Source organism: Eublepharis macularius, chromosome 2 (genome assembly GCF_028583425.1).
Source record: "Eublepharis macularius isolate TG4126 chromosome 2, MPM_Emac_v1.0, whole genome shotgun sequence".
Classification (NCBI taxonomy): Eukaryota; Metazoa; Chordata; class Lepidosauria; order Squamata; family Eublepharidae; genus Eublepharis; species Eublepharis macularius.
In genome coordinates, this window is record NC_072791.1 from 73,750,345 (window position 1) to 73,771,929 (window position 21,585).

General features: G+C 46.2%; 1 protein-coding gene across 1 annotated transcript in view; it reads right to left on the reverse strand.

The window, feature by feature from the left end:
• Positions 1-21,585, reverse strand: part of GALNT16 (polypeptide N-acetylgalactosaminyltransferase 16) — a 116,025-nt gene that overhangs the window by 8,688 nt on the left and 85,752 nt on the right. Inside the window, exon 13 of the mRNA XM_054972534.1 lies at positions 18,844-18,960. Within this exon, the coding sequence (XP_054828509.1) occupies positions 18,844-18,960 (117 nt within the window). The remainder of the gene's footprint in view (positions 1-18,843; positions 18,961-21,585) is intronic.

Genomic DNA, 21,585 nt, shown 5'->3' on the forward strand with positions numbered 1-21,585 from the left:
AGAAGTAGAAGTGATGAAATTAGGCCAATGTGCTGGGGACCATGCCAGGAGGTGGTACAATGGTCAAGATTTCACGCTCACCCTCTTCAGAGGTTCCTATTACAGTACCAAGATGTCATAGCCCACAAAAGACACAAACTAGTGAGACTATTGACGAACCTAGTGCAGGAGCTCACCTGGTGGCAGGACCCAGCAAGATTTCAGGAAGGGGTTCTGCTCAGGGAACCAAAGAGGATGATCATGACTACAGATGCCAGCCTGTGGGGCTGGGGAGCACATACCCAGGGGAGGATGCCCCAGGGCATCTGGAACAAAGAGGAAAGATCCAAGAGCATAAATTTTCTGGAACTCAGGGCCATCAGGAGAGGGCTGAAAGAATTCCAAGATCTGCTATCAGGAAGACATGTATTAGTGAAAACGGACAACATGACTGCCAAGGCTTATGTCAACAGACAGGGAGGAACCAGATACAAATCACTCCACAGAGAGGCCACTTATCATGAAGTGGGTGGAGAGACACTTCAGATCAATAAAGGCGATTCACGTGCCTGGACAGGTCAATTCGGTGGCTGACTGGCTAAGCAGGAACAAGGTGCATTCATTCACCAAACATTATAGGATAGACAAGATAGCCTTGGCTGAGGCAGCATTTGGAAGAAGGGTTTTACAACACACTCTCTAATCTCGGAGTCCAACCAACCATCCCTGGGGCACACTACTTTGTTATGTCCCAATAGTATGGATTGCCCCACTCATTGGACCACTGGAGAACGGAAGATTTGTTTTCATTTACCATGAAGCTTCCTTCTCGGTGGTCCAGAAGTGGGGCGGTCCAACCCCCCCCGCCTACACACAAAAAAAGGGAAGGGTGGATCTGGAGATTGGAGGGTTCATTGTATAGACCAGGGGTGGCCACACTTGCTTAATGTAAGAGCCACATAGAATAAACCTGAGATGTTTGAGAGCCACAAGACATGATGCATTGAAGTGACTTCAGAGGAAGAGAGGGGTTTGGGGGAGTGCCGTGAAATAACATCACAGGAAGGGGTGGGGTTTTGGCACAGTATGCTGGAAGTGACATCATCAGAAGGGGTGGAGCTTGGGAAGGACTACCACCTGACTTTTGACTTGAAAGTGACATCACAAAAAGTGATATCATTGCAAGGCATCACTTCCAAAGTATTCTGGCTCCACCCCCAAAGACCCCAGGTATTTTTTTAGTTGGACTTGGCAACCCCAATGTTTTATTGAAAATAGGAAATATATGGAAAGAAGGAAGGAAGGAAAAAAGGAAAGGGAGGGAGAGAAAGATGCAAAGATAGAAAGGAAGAAAAAGACAATGGAAAGAAGGAAGGAAAAGATAAAAAAGAAGATATGGAAAGATATGGAAGATATGGAAAGAAGGAAGGAAGGAAAAAAGGAAAGAAAGAAAGACAAGGAAGGAAGGCATGGAAAGATATGGAAAGAAGTAAAGAGGAAGGAAGGAAGGAAGGGAAAGAAGGAAAGAAATACATGAAAGGAAGGAAGGAAGGAAGACATGGGAAGATATGGAAAGAAGTAAAGAGAAAGGAAGGAAGGGAAAGAAAGATTTGGAAAGGTATGAAAAGATATGGAAAGAAGTAAAGAGGAAGGAAGACATAGAAAGAAAGAAAGAAAGAAAGAAAGAAAGAAAGAAAGAAAGAAAGAAAGAAAGAAAGAAAGAAAGAAAGAAAGAAAGAAAGAAAGAAAGAAAGAAAGAAATGGATGGAAGGGAGGAAGATATGGAAAGGTATGGAAAGATGGAAAGAAGAGGAAGGAAGGAAGGAAGGAAGGAAGATATGGAAAGGTATGGAAATATATGGAAAGAAGAAAAGGAAGGAAGGAAGGAAGATGGAAAGAAGCGATGGAAAGAAGGAAAGAGAAAGGAAGGAAGAAATGGAAAGAAGGAAAGAGAAAGGAAGGAAGAAATGGAAAGAAGGAAAGAGAAAGGAAGAAATGGAAAGAAGGATGAAAGAAAGAAATGGAAAGAAGATAAAGGAAGGAAGGAGGGAAGAAAGAAAGAAATCAAGGAAGGAAGGATCAGAAAAGCAGAGCCACACAATCTTAAAGCAAGCACATGTCCTCTGAAGCAATCACTCTCCCTGCTCCTCCATCTCAGCTGTCCTGCACACACTTATGGGTAAGCCACTCCTCAGTGCAGCAAATGGGGCTTCCACCCATGCAAAAGCACCCTGGCGGAGGCTGCGCTTCATGCCATGAGCGGCGCTCGGCAGCTGCGCACTTACCTACTCAGGAGTAAGCTGGCAAGCAGGAAGTCCTGGGCCACCTCTGCCTTGGCCCTTCCTCACCACTTCTTCGCTCCTCCCTTTCCCCTTCCCCCCAAGTGCCCTTCCCTGGCGCTCACTGCAAATACGGGGCTGGCAAAGCTCGGTGCCTGCAGACGAGCACCCAGCATGGTGAGGGAGGGTGGGCTGTCCTCAGCCCTAGCCCGCCCCTTCCTTGCTCCAGCATTGGGAAAGAAAGGGGAAGTACGCTGGGTGCATAGATCAGGAGAGCGGCTGGTCCGCTCAGCGCCTTAAAGGAGCCTGGGGGAGGAGTGAACTTGCAAGCCTCCAGGAGCCGCCAAATAAGGCTTGAAGAGCCGCATGCAGCTCGCGAGCCACCACTTGGCCACCTCTGATATAGCCAATAAGCAGAAAATCTTTTCATAAACAAAATAAAATAAAAATTAGCTGTCTAACGTTACAGAGTTGGTTAACATAGTGTTAAAGAAGTTGGCATTAAGAGATAATGAAAGGGGAGAGGCTATTACATTGTTGAGAGTTTATACAGTTATTTGAAGACTCATGGCTTGAGAATGAACTGGTGACATCAGGAATGAGCCCCTCCGCTATGAGATCAAAAGAGTCGGCTGACCCTGCTTCAGAGAGGAGGAGCTATGTTCCCAATAGTACGGACTTCCCCACTGCTAGACCACCAAGAAGGAAGCTTCACGGTAAGTGAAAACAAATCTTCCATTTCTGATGCAATGTGGGCACGGGCGGGAGTGCTCCAGAGCATGTGGGAGTACAGTTTGCCCTCGTCACTGCATTCCCACACCTTTCTTCCCCCTGCGACCCAGGTGAGAGGTGGAGGAGGGTGGAGGGTGGTGGTGGAGGATTCTCCCACCCCCACCCGGGGACTGGCAAACCTATCATGTTCCCTTGGCCTGTACTGTTAGTTTGATAAAGAAGCCTTGAGTTACTTAGAGTATCTGGTGGTGTGGCCTTCACTACAGAGACCACATATATAATTTCAGATTTTTCTGCAATCCTGGGGCATTTTTCAGGCGTGCAGGAAGACATGTCTTGTCTGTTCATGGCTCCAGCCTCTGGATTTAAGTAACCACAGATCAGGGCCACTTGGCTATTAGTCTCTCAGATATCTAAAGACACCTTGACGCATTAATATATAACCTGTCATTTATTTGACCAAGTGGATTTTTCCCTTTCCCTGCAGCTATACTTGACTTAACATATCAAGCTATTTGCTCTGCAAGCAAATACATCTGCTTCTATTTGGCCATTTCCGCATGTGCTTAGAGGTGAGATTCACCCTCAGAACTATGGAGGCTTTCCCCCCAGCATGCACACATTATCGTTTGCCAGCTATGTGCATATTGTTTTTTTACTGGGTTTTCTGCGTATTTACCAGGAACACACTTGCTCTGATGTTTTCTTTTGTTGTGGATTTTTAGTAGGGATTGTTTGCATTTTCTGGCATATGAATTTGAAGCATTTCTGTAGAAAACTCCTGCTTTTAATCTCTGCCCATTTCTTCCCCTGACGCTCTTGCCCTTCCTTCTTCATGTTTCTGTTTAGCCACAGAAGCCTGCTTGCAACAGTAGCTGCATGCAATTGTGCATGTGCAAAGTTAAAAAAAAAATTATAAGGGGGACAGGTGCTTTTATGATGATGAAAAATGCCCACCTCCACTCCAAACCCACTTTTTATTGGACTGTTTGGAGGCTTTCCTGTGATCTCACAACCTAAGGTAAGTGCTTGTGGGTACTGCATGTGGAGGATGAGTTGTCGGGGCAATTCAGCAAAACACAGATCTAAAGAGGGGGAAAGGGAGGGACAATGGGCTGTGTGGAAACAGCTTCTATCTAGTACATTTCATTCAACCTTTCTTTCAAAGAGCTCAGGGCAGTGTACATAGTTCTCCCCTCCTCCATTTTATCATCACAACAATGTTGTAATGTAGGTTGGGCTGAGAAAGAATTATTGATCCAAGGTCACCAAGCTGAGTAGGGATTTGAACTCAAGGATTTGAACTGAGTAGGGATTTGAAATCAAATCTCTCGGTTCCAGACAGTCTGAAAAGAGTAACTCGTGAATGCACACTGTTTTCTAGCAATCACTCCCCCCCACTGATATCTATGGTTTTCACATATCGTGGTACAAATCATTGATCTTTGAAAGACTGGTAGGTGGATGGATGTTCCTACCACCCAGCAGGGCACTGGCCTCAATGGCCTTTGCTTTCTTCCATGGCTTAGTAAAGTGATCATCTGAAACAAGGACATGAAATTGTGGGTCTATCTCTCCTTGCTCTAACCATGGCAGACCTGTATTTAACAAGTCCTGTAAGTTTGGAAGGCAGCATATGCCATATTTAATGCTAAATAAATAGCAACAGATTAGAGAGCTCCCTAATGCCAATTCTGTATCATCTTTACTAGGTTATAGAAGACTGTGGACAATTGCTGGGTTTTCCTTATGTCCTTTTATGACGGGGCCAAAGTGCTCTCAATAGCTTGACAGCTCAGGGATATTAAATTAGTATTTGGCTCATCTGATTGATTAATGATGAGAACAAACAGGGTCAGTTTATCAGCCTGGATTGATGGGAATGAAGCTTTTTCGAAGATACAGTATATACAGATAGGAAATACTGCTGGCTCGCTGGGCCACTGGGTTTACCCATCACTTTCAAATGATCATTAGAAAAGTGTGCATTCATGAGTTACTCTTTTCAGTGGACTCTCTGAACAGTTTTACACATGTACAAGTGAGAATCCACATGTTGAACAGCCAATGTAAATGTTTCATTAACAGAGCTTTAATTTTTTTGCACATACTTCTGGCTGCACCTGAATCTCATACACAAAAGAAACACTTTGATAGGCAGGCTCTGTTGGGAGACAGTGAGGAGCAGCACAGGAGCTGGAATTAAACCCCCATGCAAAGTTTAAGACAGATTCTTCCATCAGACATGCCAACTGCATCACCAGCTGCTTTTTACAAGGCAAAGCCCAATCAGTGCTCAGTGTTCTTTATTTACTTTTATTTACTTCATTTATACCCCGCTTTCCTCCACAATGGGGACCCAAAATGGCTTGCAACTTTTCCCCTTCTCCATTTTATTCTCACAACAACCCTATGAGGTAGGTTAGGTTGAAAATATGTGACAGGCTCAAAGTCACCCATCAAGTTTCCATGGCAAAGCGGGGATTTTAATCTGGGCCTCCCAGATCCCTGTCCAACACTCTAACCGCTATATATAGCTTACATAGTCAACGTATGCACAGTATCTGCTCTGCCATCATCAGGGAACCTTTGAGCGTACATATAAATTAAATTCTCTTCATGTCTTCCCCAGTACCCATTGGGCCTGTGTAATATGATATATACTTAGAGTTCGTCGTCGTCCTTCTGTGCAGCCCCACATTGGGACTGCGCATGCGCAGGCCGGCCGCGGAAAGATTTGACTAGCTATAGAATCGTGAAGAGGGGGACGCCCGCCGGTTCCGCGCGTGCGCGGTTCCGTTCCCGCCAAAACTGGCATACTTAAGGCGAGCGTCCCCCACATTCCCTCAGTTCCTTTTTCGCCGCCGTCGGAATTGGTTCTGCTAGCGTTCTTTTTCCAACTCTCATTATGGCCCTCTTCAAAAAGTGTCAGAAATGTTCGACGAAGATGACCCACTCCGATGGGCACGACTTGTGCCTTCTCTGTCTCGGGGAAGGGCACATTGTTCAGCGCTGTGCTATTTGCCAGTCGTTTACACCCAAGGCCCGCCACGACCGTTCTGCTCGGCTGAAGGCCTTCCTCTGGGGGTCTAATCTTCTACCCCAAGATCAGGCGGGTAAGCAGGATGCGCCTCGTTCGGCCGCTTCTCCCGCTCCCGGGCCTTCGTCTGACCCGGCTCGTGGTTCCTCGGATCCGACCCCCTCGGAACCGGCTGCGGTACCGGCTACCCCCCTTGTGACCGAGGGTGCTACCCGCCCGAAGAAGCGCTCGGCGGAGCGCTCCGCTGTGGAACGGGCAGCTTCGGCGCCCCCGGCAAAAAAGTCGAAGTCTCGTTCGAAGCATCACAAACGAGACGTCTCCGCTCCCGCCACTCGCGGCCCTTCGCCTGTGCCGGCTTCTCTTTCAGCTCCTCCGCCGGATGCCTTGCACACGCCGTCGCCGCCGCACACGCCTCCACCGCATATAGAGGATGATTACATCTCGGTTCCGAACTTCCCGGATCCGATCGTGGCCTTCGAACATGGCTTGCCATCCGCTCCTGCCTCTACTGATCCGTCCGTTCCGTCCTGGCCCCAACAGCAGGTCCCGGACGCCCGTTCGGTTCCGACCCCGTGGCTGCCTCCGGTGCAGAACTTTCCGGGCATAGGTGATGTGGCGACCTGGTCATCCTTCGTGTCCTGGCTCCAGTCATCGGCGGCGCTTGTCCAGCGCGCTGGCCTGGTCCCATCGGTACCTGCCTTCTCGTCGGCCGTGCCAGAGACGTCCGTGAGACAGCCAGGACACGCGGTCGCTCCTCCGACACTGCCTCCGGTCTCCCGCGCGGAACCGATGCCATCTGCCTCTGCGCAGGTGCCGGAGTTCTCCGGTTCCGAGGATGAGGAGGGTCTGGCTTCCCCCTCTGACGCTTCCTCCGACCTGGCGTGGGATCCGTCCCCTGACGACGCCGTCGGTGAGTCCAGAGCATCCTCTCCCACCGAAGATCATCGTATGCTTCCTGAGCAGATGATCCGACTGGCAGAAGCTTTGGAGCTGGATGTCACTTCTTCTGCCACGAAGCACAAGAGTAAGGTCCTCCAGGCGCTGTCCTCTGGTTCTTCGGCATCTGTGGCTTTCCCTCCGGTGGAGGATCTCGTTGATGCCGCGCACAACTTGTGGCAAGCACCGGCCTCGGTTCCGGCGACTGCCCGGAACCTGGAAAAATGTTATCGGCTGAAGCAGGAGGATTGTCCTTTTCTCTTTGCCCATCCGAAGCCTTCTTCCCTGGTCGCCGACGAGGTCAACGCTCGGTTCCGTCGAAACTCACAATCCGCTCCAGTGGATCGAGAAGGTCGGGAACTGGATGCCCTGGGTCGCAAGGTCTACTCCTCCGCGTCCCTTGCTTTTCGTATCGCCAACTTTCAAGCGATAATGGGATCATACAACCTGTTCCTATGGAACCGACTATCGACCTACATTGCCGACTTGCCCGCTGCCAGTCGCCCCTTGGTCAAGGCTCTGCAAGCTGAGGCTGTGAAGCTCGCAAAACAGCAGATGACAGCCGGGAAAGATGTGGCTGACTGTTCGGCTCGCTCCATGGCTTCCTCTGTGGTCCTCCGAAGGCATGCTTGGCTCCGCTCCACGGCCCTGCCTCTGGATAAGCGGACGAAGGTTAAAGATTTCCCCTTCGAGGGGAGCCTCTTATTTTCGGAGAAGACGGATGAAGCCCTGTCCCTCATGAAAAAGAATCACCAAACGGCTAAGTCCCTCGGCGTGATTGCTGACCAGTCGGCCTCGAGGTATCGTGCTCCTCGGTTCCAGTCCTTCCAAACACCCTACCAGTCTTCCCAGCCCTACCACCAGCGCCAAGGCCGCTATTCTTCCACTTACTACGGCCACCGTTCCTTCTCCGGTTCGCAGAAGGGTGCTGCTAAAAGGTCTTCTCGGAACCGAGGGAAGCAGGGACCTCAACGCTCCCCGAAAGGTCCGGCGTCGGGTCCGAAGCAGCTCTTCTGACTAGATCTGGACGCTGCCCTGCCTGCCTCCCAGGATGTTGGCCAGACCCCCTTGTTTGGGAAGAGGCTCCGACCGTTTCTGCCCGTTTGGCGGACTATCACTACTGACTCCTGGGTGTTGTCTATTGTAGAGCATGGCTACAGATTGTTGTTCACCTGCACCCCCCCACTCTCTCTGCCCCCTCGTTATACACCTGTTTCTGGTTCACTGTTGAATAATAATGTTCAGGAGTTGCTTCTAAAGGGTGCTGTGCGTGTGGTTGATCTTTCCACCTCTCCCTATGGTTTCTATTCTAGGTACTTCCTAGTGGATAAGAAGGATGGTGGTTCTCGCCCTATCCTAGACCTCAGGGGTCTCAACTCCTACCTTGTGACCCAGAAATTCAGGATGCTCACCCTGTCCAAGGTTATAGAGCTGTTGGACACTGGAGTCTGGATGGCCATTATTGACCTGAAAGACGCCTACTTTCACATCTCTATACGTGAGGATTGTAGGAAATACCTCAGATTCTTCTGTGGGTCAGTGGCCTATGAATACACTGTTTTGCCTTTCGGGTTGGCTTCCGCCCCCCGAGTATTTACCAAATGTATGGCTGTGGTGGTGGGCTTTTTACGCTCTCAAGGATGTGTCATCTACCCCTACTTAGATGATTGGCTCCTGGTTGGGCCATCTGCCCTTGGGCTCAGGGATCAGCTCTCCCTTGTCACTTCCCTGCTTAATAGCTTGGGCCTTCTCATTAATTTTGGAAAGTCCATATTTTTGCCTACGCCAACGATACGGTTTATTGGGGTAGTTCTGAACTCCTCTATAGGGAGGGCGTTCCTACCTTTGGACCGTTTAAACCGCCTGGTTTCTCTGGTGCGTTATTTCCTGTCTCATCGCTACCAGACGGCCTTACTTATTCAGACACTCCTTGGGCTTATGGCCTCCACTACGAGTGTAGTGCTTCTGGCACGCCTCCATATGCGGCCCCTGCAAACCTGGTTCCTTCGACGTTTTAACCCTCTTCTGATGTCCCCTCACCGGAAGTTCTCCATCCCAAGGGGTGTGCTGCGCTCCCTGGTTTGGTGGTCCCTCCCTGAGAATTTATCCCGGGGCTCTCCATTTGGCACTTTCATGGCTGACGTTACTGTCTCCACTGATGCCTCCAATCTCGGCTGGGGTGGCCGCTGTGGTTCTTTGACAGTGCAAGATGTCTGGTCGCCCTCTGAGGCCTCCTTGCACATCAATGTGTTAGAACTCCGTGCAATCCGGTACTCCCTTGCTTCCTTCACAGATGTGCTCCGGAACAAGCGGGTCCAGGTCCTGTCCGACAACACGACGGCCTGCTACTACGTGAACAAGCAAGGGGGAACGGTTTCACTCAGGCTCTGCAAGGAAGCCGCACGACTATGGTCTTGGGCGGCCCACAACAATGTCTACCCCAGAGCGATTCACATCGCGGGGGAGCTGAACGTGTCCGCAGACACCCTCAGCAGGGTGTTTCTCCCGCAGCACGAGTGGTCCCTTCAGCCCAAATATCTCCTTCCAGTTTTCTGCCAGTGGGGGTTTCCGGAGGTAGACCTCTTTGCTACGGCTTCCAACAGACAGGCCCCGCAGTTTTGCACCAGGGCTGGGGTGGATCCTCGATCCCTGGGAGATGCCTTCCAGATACCCTGGTCCCCAGGCTTCTTTTATGCCTTCCCTCCAACCCCGCTCCTGCACAAGGTTCTTTGCAGGATTCGAGCTTATCGCACCCACTGCATCCTGGTGGCTCCATATTGGCCTCGCCAGGAATGGTTCCCCCTCCTGCTCTCCCTTTCGAAGGGATGTTGCCTACCCTTCCCAACCGCCCCGGACCTCTTGCTGCGGGACGGTGTGTGGCACCACAATGTGGGGGTTCTGAAGTTGACGGCCTGGCTCCTGCTGGCTCCAGAGTGACCTTCTCTGCTGAGGTCTTGCGGATCCTTTTAAACTCACGAAAGCTCTCCACTAGGCTGTCTTACCAGCGCAAGTGGTCCCGTTTTTCTAAGTGGTTGGCTCCCAAAGGGGCTTCCCCTTTTGTATGCCCCCTACCTTTAATTTTTGATTACCTGGTGGATCTGCACTCACATGGTCTGGCTGTGAGCAGTATTAAGGTCCACCTGGCTTCGATCTCCGCTTTTCATGAGCGGATTGATGGGAGAACCGTGTTCAGCCATCACCTGTCCAAACAGTTTCTCAAGGGGCTTTTCAAAACCTTCCCTCCCAGGGTACCCCCGGTTCCACAGTGGAGTTTACCTTTGGTTCTGGCACAGTTAATGCTTCCGCCCTTTGAACCACTGGCTACCTGCCCTCTGGCATTGGTGACATTAAAGGTGGTGTTTCTGGTGGCTATTACCTCCTCCAGAAGGGTTGGGGAGATCTCTGCCTTTCGGGCTGATCCCCCTTTTCTTCAGTTCTTCCCTGATAAGGTTGTCCTGCACCCTAGTCTGGAGTTCCTCCCGAAGGTGGTAACCAAGTTTCATCTGCAACAGAAGGTTATCCTCCCTACATTTTTTCCCAACCCTTCTTCCTCAGGGGAACGAGCCTTGCACACTCTCGATTTGAAACGTGCTTTATTGTTTTATTTGCATGCAACAGCAACTTGTAGGAAGTCCCCTGCATTGTTCATTTGCTATTCTGGACCCCGTAAGGGTCTGCCTGCTTCCCCACAGTCCATTTCCCGCTGGTTGGTGTCTGCCGTTAAACTTTGTTATGCTAAAGCTGGTGTGCGGTGTCCTTTATCCGTGATCGCCCACTCTACCCGGGCACAGGCTGCTTCTGCTGCATTCCTGCGAGGAGTTCCGCTTCGGGACGTCTGTCAAGCTGCCACCTGGTCGTCTCCGTCGACGTTCATCAAACACTACTCTGTGGACGTGAATGCGAGACGTGACTCGGCAGTTGGGACTGCTGTCCTGCACTCGTTGTTTCAGTGACACTCACACCCGCCCCCATTGGTGAGTAGCTCGCTATACTCCCAATGTGGGGCTGCACAGAAGGACGACGACGAAAAACAGTGTTTCTTACCAGTAACTGTTGTTCGTCGAGTATCTTCTGTGCAGACACACATTCCCTCCCTCCTGCCCCGCTGTGAGTGCTGTTTCGTACTATTTGGCCTCCGGCGGCTCAGGGGAACTGAGGGAATGTGGGGGACGCTCGCCTTAAGTATGCCGGTTTTGGCGGGAACGGAACCGCGCACGCGCGGAACCGGCGGGCGTCCCCCTCTTCACGATTCTATAGCTAGTCAAACCTTTCCGCGGCCGGCCTGCGCATGCGCAGTCCCAATGTGTGTCTGCACAGAAGATACTCGACGAACAACAGTTACTGGTAAGAAACACTGTTTTTCCATGCTGGGAACTTAATTTTCAGTCACACACAGGCACAATCTGGATTGGGAGATTGGTACACAGAGAGAAGTGTCTTCAGTTTCTATCCTGTGCCATTTTAAGCCAGTATTTATTATTATTTGCCCCATTAAGTGTACCCCATGAGTCAGTGTGGAACTCCAATATGACAAACAGCCCCCTTCCCATTTCAGGTCAGGAGGGAGGTGGGGAGACTTACAGTATAATACTAATCAGAGCAGGGGTGGACTGGACATTAAGGCCCACTGGAGAAAGTCGTGGACTAATGGCATAGGGGCCATCCCCCACCAGAGTCACCCCAAGCAAAGTGGGTGGCAGCCCCCATGAAGGGGGTGGGAGCTACCACTGCTGCAAGCCAGCAGCCCCACCCCCATACACCAGGTTAGCAAGACCTGCTGCTGCTAGAAACCAGCAGCCCCCATCCTGCACAGTATGAACAAGTGTGATCTGGGGCAGAAGCTGTGGCAAACCTGCTCCTTCCCTCCTGCTCCATTGGATGGGTGGGGCCAGGGGCAAGACCCGTTTTAGGCTCATGGCCACCATCAGATCTACTCTGATCTACTCCACACAATCCCATAAATATGTCATCTTGACTGTCATATGAGCATACAGCCCTTTATCCATTCTTTCCTACCAATTTTAGTCTACTCCCCCACTTTAAAATATGGGCTTTTTTATATACTGACCTAGCAGACAATTCTCTCCTAGTTGTGGAAGAATGGGTGTAAGCCTACACTCCCATTTGTAAGATAAAATGTGCATGAATGGCAAGCCAGTCAGCAACAGCAATGATAAAATGGAGGGGTGGGGTGGGGGAGAATATTGTAAACTGTTTTAGGTTTTCAGAAAAGCAGGAGATTAAAAGATTTAAAAATGGGACCTCATATATGTAGGAGGCCTATAGGTGACAGCCAGCCATAGCAGTGTATTTTGCTGGTCTTTGTTTTTCATTCTTCTTTTAGGTGTGTGTACATGAGAGTGTGCATGCAGTTCTAGCTATTTTTTAACTGAGCCTTGACAATTTCCATGAGAAGAATTAACATAGCAAGTGTAAAATATGCCTGTTCCTAAATAGGAGAGGTTGCACAGTTATACAGCTCTTACTTTAAAGGAAAGACTTAAATCCCACTGCTTCCTCAGACATTCTAAATTGCAATCCAGTTGTTGTGGCAGAACTCAGTGGGCAAGGAACATTAGACGGAACAGATGAAGGCAAGGTGAATATTGTCAGTCAGCAACACAACAAATAAGAAGTGAAGTAATATGCTACCCACTCGTGGCTTAACCTGCATGATCAAGTTAGCTAGTCCACAAAGGTGCACTACCAGAGGAAGCAGCCACAAAACCAACACTTCTAGCTCCCTCTGATAAGCATGATTTGCCAATTGGCAGAGTAGAAAATCTCTCCCATGTTCTTTGTATCCTTTCTCTATTAGGAAGCTGGTTTACAAAAATAGATACAAGAACACATTTCCTTAGGAAAATTAAGATTCCAAGTAAATCCAAAGAAGGAGACAGAGAATGGTTTGAAGGCGTATTACTTGTTTCTACTGCTGAAGCTGAGCAGACATCAGGGGTCTGGATGGGAAAGTGTCTGAGAGTTGTCTGTAAGGTGCTCTTTGGGTAGATATATAAATAAAATACATACCACGTATAGACAAGAAAAGAAATAAAGGACTCCAGCCATAACAAAGAATTTGGCTGGACATTAAAGCTGAAGTCCTATGCAAACTTCCTTCAAAGTAAGCCTTGCTGAATGCAATGGGACTTCCCACATAGGATGCATTTTCTGAGTGGATGCAGGTGGCCATTGGCTGCACGGTGGCCACATGAACTTATCACAGAGAAGCTGCATGCATCAGTACAAAAGGCCCTTTGCAGTATCCAAATTCTTCCATTATCCTGCACTGATGATAATTTATGAATGTGGTAAAGTTTGTTTACGGTCCAGAGTGATGGCCGGCCAGCTCCCTATGTTACCTGGAGGCCAGTGTATACAAGCCACCAGTTGCCAAATGATGATCTGTAGCCAGACTCTAATGTATGTGTGCAAGTGAATGGACCAGGTTGCCTTAGCAGCATGGCAGAATCACCATAACAGGCACTCTGTAGGATATGGTTAGACAGATGCTGGATTTGAATCCATGAAGCAGGAGCGTTGAATGAGGACTCTGGTACAATTGCTTTCACCTGAGTCCTGCAATGGAAATAAGGGCAGAGAACTTTATAATCTGTTTATCTTTGAGGATCATTCAAGCTATAGGAGTTCCTTTACTAGGTACCCCTGTTGTAAGGAATAGGCTGCTGAGTTGCTCTTGCATTGTACAGAGATTGCTGACAATAGTAATTAGCTAAGGATGTTTCCTTTCCTTTGCTCCCAGCACAGTCCGGCCCTATTGGGAGAACATGTATCCTGTTACTTTTCTGGAATTGAGACCCACTGATCTGTAAACCCCTTTAAGTGGAAATTCTTTAGAAAAGGCCTGCAGCAGCAGAGCACCCAGCACGAGTTTCTCAATCACCCCCACCCCCACCCCCACACTAATAAATGAAGGAATGAATGACACTGAAAAAAAGAACTTCTCAATCAGTTGCAAGATTTGAAAGCACAGCAGTTGTTTCCATAGAATCCTTTTCAAACTCTCATATCAATGGGAAAGTGAGGGAGTACTTCAGTGGTAGAATTGGGAGCAGGGATTACATGTAGAGAGACAACTGATCTTACAAAAGAGATTGCATCTTTAAATTAGTTAGCAGAAACAGTGGGCTTAATTTCCTTAATTTTCCTCACATCCAGACCTGGGCCGTTGCCACACTACTCACCTTCAATTGGAACACTGCGGAACACTGTGAAGAAAACGCGGAAGATAGAGTTCTCGCACGAGTTTTGTGTGACATCGCGCAAAAGTCGCGTGAGAAAACGCTATCTTCTGGGTTTTGTTCACAACGTTCCGCGGCGTTCCGATTGAAGGTGAGTAGTGTGGAAATGGCCCTGCAGTAGCATTTTCAAGGACACAGTCCAGAGGATATAGATAAGGCTATATTTGCCCTTGTTTGAAATTCTGCATCTGATTTGCTTGAAGGCACAAAAGAGGTTTTTGCTGTTGTGGGTTTCCCCCCCTTAATCAGCCTTAGGCCAGCACGACAGTGGAGATGAGATCTTACTCAGCAAGAAAAGTAGAGCATCAGTAGAGAAAAGAAGCAGCTCTATTAAGGGTGTGCAAAATAAAATATATAAACTGTAAAAACATCCAAAAATCACTGTTTTGTTAAAGATCACTTAATACAGAGACTCTGCTCCTTAATACAGCAAGGACATTCTAGTACAGATATTGATATTTAAGTAAAAGGAATTGCATAACAATTCACAAGATGATACAAATATTTTAGCAGAGGAGTCCTTTTCCATGAAAAAAAAATGAAAACAAAACATATAGATTTTGGATTATAAACTCATAGTTCCTTGATCTTCTCTATGAATAGGAAAACCAGAATCATACAAAGTAGTAAAGATGGCAGAATAAATTATGTAAAGTAAGAGCAATCATGCAAAACTGATTATTGTGCATAATTCAAGCAAGCAACATAATTCAGTCTTCTTGGTGAAGATTTTGATTATTTGGGGGCAGAAATTGAATTCTGTTAATGCAGAATACAGACAGCCCTGGACAAGAAAGGGTAAACTCTGACCCCTGCCAGCCCCAGCTGACTATCCTGGCTTGTTTCTACAGGTGTCAAAGCATGATCACAGTTAGTGCTGTAGGCAACTAAATATAGTTCTTGAAGAAAGCAACCAGCATACCAGTGGCAGTGCCCACCTCCATGTGATAATTTCACATAAGATTACTGGCAACTGCTTGTTTATGCTAGCAAAAGTTTGCTACAAAGGGACCTATCCTATGGTTGAGCAGGTTGCTTTTGCAGAACAATGAGGGGCAATTCAACCATGCATTCCTGTGCGTCCCCACAAAGGAGAGGCAATAGGTAAAAAAACAAAAACAAACCCAACACTGGCATTTTGTGTATGAACCTGACTAGAAGATAGGTGCTTGCCATGCAAGCCTATGTTTGGGATTTTTGACTCACAAAAATGAAAGCTAAAAAAAGAACCGCGTTTCTGGATGTTCCATTCCCATTTTTAAGCAGCAAAGCTGCAGGCCATTGGTCTCAGACAGATCCTGTGCTGTTTATAATGCATGTGCTCTTCAGAACAGATGCCAGTGAAGAATGGTGGGCAACACTAATAAAGCAGGCTATGCTTAATACAGGAGAGAATTAAAACAGCTGCTGAATTTTGCTGTTGCTACTGCAAAGATTCCACTGTGCCCCTGAGAAAAAGATTTTGTAAAGACACTTAAAGGAAAATTGCTGACTTATTTCCACAGCACTCTAGTGTGAATGTGGTTACCAGCAGAGAGGAAGGCAGATCTAGTGACATTCACTTAATCCTCATTTTAGTCCTGAGAGTTTTCCCAAAGTATTTGCTGTGATGATTTTTACAGACACTCCTATGTATGTATGTATGTATGTATGTATGTATGTATGTATGTATGTATGTATGTACGTCATTTATAGTCCGCCTGAGACTCAAGGCAGATTACACGGTATGAGATTAGTACAATCCGTATCAAGGACATTTCAATATCGTATCAAGGACATTTCCATAAACAATGCCATAGTGTAAATAGATACAAGTTTAAAAGACATAGTATGAGCAAGAATCCAATACAAAGTAGAAAAAATACTAAAACAGAACATATTCAATTCTAGGAGTAACATTAGACAGCATAGAGCACAGGTGATACATAGGAGGACATATTCAAAGCAACAGATAATGAAGTCTATGGTTCCTAACTCATTAGTGAAGCATCTGAGACCCCATCCCTACAGTACAGCCCTCCTGTTTGAGTAAAAGGCCTATTTGAATAGTTTGGTTTTGCATCATTTATGGAAAGCCAGGAGAGTGGGGGCTCTCCTGACCTCCTCAGGCTGGTCATTCCACAGGATAGGGGCCACCACAGAGAAAGCCCTTATACGTGCTGCTGCTGACTTCACCTGTGTGCAGCCTGGTACCTGCAGAAGACCTGGACTAGCTGGATTTCTTGGGGAATAGATGTGTGTGTTTTCTACAGTCAACAATGATTTGAAAGAGTAGATAGGACAGAGAGAAGGACAGAAATCCCAGAATGAATTATGTTTGTCGTCTCCTTGACCCAGAGGAGGTTTCTCCTCTGCCTCTTCAGTTGCAAAGTGACAAAGAAGTTTGGCAAACACAGATTCTTCATCCATTAGTAGTTACAGGAGAAACAGATTGCTATAGCTATGAAATACTGTCTCCACCAGTAAAAGTTTGCCTGTGTTTTGAGATCCACTCCAGTTGTCTTTTTCAGTAGGCCTATGATAGTTGAAGTAAGGGCCTTTTCAGTACTGACCACCACACCAGAATTCCTTGCCTCGTGAGGTTTTTTAGGCCCTTTGCTCCCAAATATTTGGACAGTAGTCAAGAGTTTTTGAAAACTCAGAAGACTATTTCTTCTCCCTGACTTGTTGTTGTTTTGATCTGTACTTCTTGGTTTTATCTTCCTTCCAGTTGTTGCTTTTACCATTGATTCTACCATTGCTGATTTCATGGGCTACTTTTTACTGGCTCTTTTTTATTAATTTAAATTTCTTTAAATGCCAATTATTGCTATTTTGTAGAATGTGCTTGGGGGAGGGGGGTTAGCTTATCACTTCAAAATATATTTTATGTTTGTTAAAGTTTTACTGTTTGTTTGCTGTTATTTTTGGAGATGTAAGCCAACTCAGTTATTTATGGTAGAAAAGTAAAGTACATGCTTCTCCAATAATAAATCCCAGACTGCAAATACAAATACAGCCAGCAAATGTCCCATACCAAAGCAATGGTATTGCCTAGAACAGTTCACTAGTAATAATTAAACACACGACCCTGGTGTGTAAACTTTGGTTCATAAACCATCTTTGAACAGGCTCCAAACACCCTCCTAAATAATTGTTTTGCAGCCCTTCTGGAAGGCTAGGCAAGTGGGAGCCTTCCTCACCATTTCCAGGAGGCTATTCCATAGCAAGTAGACAGCAGTGGAAAAAGTCTGCATTAACAACAGACCAAACCTCTACACTCTGGTGCAGCTTCCTCTCTATGAACTACGTTATGATCTTTGGGCTCCTTGGATGCGTCACATGCCACACTGGCTTCCTTGACTTATAGATAAGTAACAGTTACAGAAGATCCTCCTGTACCAGGGATTGTTAACCTTTTTCCACTTATATTTTCAACATGTGTATAAAGTTGCAGCCAGAAAGCAGCTGCCAGCACATCTCTCACCACTCAGATGAGTCCATTGATCATCTAGATAAGCCCTTAAGGCTTAGGTCTGCTTACATATTACCAAGATGTGCATCTTCAACCATTCCCCAGCTGTTTGTAATATGCATTTTAAGGAAAAAGTCAGATACCAAGCAATCTTATACTTCTTAAAACAATGTCCAGCAGAACCCTTGGACATAGGATTTCTTATCCCAATGAGAGAATGGTGGGAGCTAGGCTGTCCTCTCGCCAGCCATACCACTGAAGACCATCCACCATCCACCATGCAGGAACTCATAAGTGTGATGCAGAGCATGATGTAAGAGCCGAGCCCTGCACCTAAAATGCTGTATTTTAATATCTATATCTGCCAATTGAGAAATTTTTATTGTATGGAATAGTGTTTTAATGTTTATTTATAATATTTTTACTGTTTTTAGACTGTATGTTGCAAATTGTGTGTTGTCCCACCGCCCTGAGCCCATCTGATGGGGAGGGTGGTCTAGAAGTGCAATAAATAAAATAAATAAATAACATGCATCAAGAATAGCAAAGCTGCTTAGAACAATCATTCCATTAGCATGCTGCTTCTGCAGGATTGGTCCTCCACAGCATTTGTGTCTCTTTCAGTTGCATTTTAATCATTCATGGCTTGCATATGCATCTGGATTAGAGGCTGACTGCAAGTGACCATAATTTTCTCTGCATACCACTGGAGCAAGAATGCTGCCTGAATCAAATGCCCCTTCACTTGCACTGCCTGGAAGCAGGGTGAGGGGAATTGGTGACCAGAATATTTACAGCATCCCGGAACCCAAGATGACTGAATGGAGCTTTGAGGCAGATTGCAAAACTGTTGTATGCAAGGATTCAAGGCTATTAAGAAAAAGTCATTGGCTACATGTTTTTAGGATTATTTTTGTCAGTTCAACAATTGTGCACACACCTACACTGAACAGGTTTACAGAGTGTTTTTCTAGTCAAAAATTTTCACCAATCACCCACAGAATTTGCTACCCTCCTCTGGAATTTCAAATCTCCTCTGATAGCATTCCACCACCACAAACCAGGAATTGCATCCCCAATATCACTTCTAAAATAAGCTACTGTGACACCAAGGTCACAGCAGAATAAAACATCAAGATTGGTCTTAAGGTAGTACAGTACCTGTCTGCCGTCTTTCTGATTGCATGTCTCGATTGTGATCTGAGACCCAGTGGAGAATGAAGTGATTGAAAGACACTTGTCTTGCTGCCTGATTAAAGGATCGCTGAATATCCACTCCTTCCAGGTAGCAGAAGAAAAGAACACAGTTTAGAGCAAGGTTAGAAACACAAAACGTCATTCAACCTTTAGTGCTAAATCCATATTTATTTGCTTGCTTTAAAGAATAAATACAATCTTTGATTACCAGAACGGAAAGCGTCTCCATTTAGATTTTGATGAGTATCTGGACCTAATTCCCCTCTTCTCATTCCTGGCTATCTCTTATTGCTCACCTCCCCCCGACCTCCACCATCCATCAGTCCATCTGTCTACCCATCTCTTCCTTCCTGCTATTGGTTTGTTCATTGTGCATTCTAAGATTAAAATAAATGCGTCAATAAATACTGAAGATAAAGATTTTTTAAAGTTACGTATTTTTACCACCTACACGATCGACTCTGGGCATACATTTTCCTGTGACCATATTACTCTAGGAATGAAAGGACTACTATGTGGAGGCCTCAGTAGATGGTGCTCTGTCCCACAAGAGGACATCCACTGAGATGTCTATAATCATAATATGTTTAGGTACTGCTATGATTGTGTAAGCTATTGCAAAACCTAATCGTAGGCATCCGGTTCACAGCACCTGGCACTTTCTCCATGTGAAAACATACCTCAGGATGGTCCTATAGAAAGTGACTGTAAGGGTCAGCACTTTGGCCAAATGCTTTCGTACATACTGGCAGAGTTTGTTATTTGAAGTTCAGGGCTTAGTGGGGCCATAGTGAGGGCCTAGTCCTAGGCTTGCAGTATCTGCTTCCACTTTCAAGCTAATTCAATGCCCCAGCTAGGTCAGTAAGGGTCTGAAGGCAAGGGCTCCGCTGCAAGGACATGTACGGTTGCATAGCTTCCAATGAAGGGAAATGCACTGGCACATTGTTCAAGTCTGTGTTCGGCAGAAAAACATGCCTGCTAAAGGCTTTGGCTCATTCTGCTTCTGCTGCACTAAAACACTTAACTGTGTTGATGCTCCTCCTGGTGGCTGGTTTTACTTGGAATGTAGTACAGTAATCCATATACGTGCAGTTTTCATACATATATGTGCATAAACAGGAACATGCAATAACATTTATATGAAATACCTAAATGAGACCATGTTTTCATAGGGCCAGTGTCACAAATAACTTAGGCCTTGGGCATTTTTGAATATCAGTTCTTCAGTGGAAACTGGGATGAAAAATCTCTTTCCAAGTATTGTCGAAGGCTTTCACGGCCGGAGAACGATGGTTGTTGGGGGTTTTCCGGGCTGTATTGCCGTGGTCTTGGCATTGTAGTTCCTGACATTTTGCCAGCAGCTGTGGCTGGCATCTTCAGAGGTGTAGCACCAAAAGACAGAGATCTCTCAGTGCATCTGAGAGATCTTCAGAGGTGTAGCACCAAAAGACAGAGATCTCTCAGACACTGAGAGATCTCTGTCTTTTGGTGCTACACCTCTGAAGATGCCAGCCACAGCTGCTGGCGAAATGTCAGGAACTACAATGCCAAGACCACGGCAATACAGCCCGGAAAACCCCCAACAACCATCAATCTCTTTCCAAGTTTCCCAATGGAATGTCACTTCCAGTAGATCAAACCTAACCAAAGAAATGCTACTTTCACTGCAGGAAGGCTCTGCCTACCCTAGCGGCCAAAATTGTGGAAACCTTTTGGGAAAAGTACATTTTTGAGGTTTGATGGCTCATAACACCACTTTTTTTTTTGGAGTAATACCATAAAATTATGTATCAATGGAAAGATAATTTAATCAAGAATGTAATACAATAACTTTTATGAAGGAATTTTTTTTAGAACAGTAGTTACGAAGAAGAAAATTGAAACACATAGAAAAAATGAGTTATACAACAATTCTCACCATGTCAGTTAATACTTAGTTGGGTAACCTTTTGCTTTAATTATGGCCTTACAACGCCTTCCCATGGAGTAAACCAAGTTTTTTAGTTCTGCAGCTGTTATAAGGTGAAACCACGACTGAGTTATTGCTTCTATTAATTGTGGTTTATTGTTGGATTGCTTCTCACTAACCAGTTTTTTTAGTCAGCGCCATAGATTTTTGATGGGTTAGGGTTAGGGAATATGATTATCTTGAAACTGCTTTTTGCACACAGCAGCAACATGACATGGAGCTGACTCTTGTTGAAATATAAATGCGTCATTATCTTGGAAAAGATCACGTGTGGAAGGCTTCAGTTTGGGCTCAAGTATTTCATTTATGTATTTTGGGACATTTATATTGCCATTTATCATGCAAATTCTGCCCACACCTTTTGATGTCATACAACCCCATATCATAACACTAACTGGGTGTTTCACAGTAGGTGTAATGCAATCAGGATGCAAATCTTCTCCGATTCTTCTTCTCACATATTTTATGCCATCACTACCGAACAGGGAGATTTTGGTCTCATCACTCCAAATAACACTGTCCCATTGTTCCGCTGTCCAGTTAACATGGGTTTTAGCCCAGTTTAATCTTTTCAACCTTTGTTTGAGAGATAATTTTTTTTTCATGGAATTCTAGCATTAAGACCAAATTCTTTCAGTCTGCACCGAACAGTCCTTGCACTCAACTTCACATTGAATTGTGTCATTTCGTTCTGTATACACCCCGATGATTTTCTTCTGTCATCTAGGCTCAGTCTC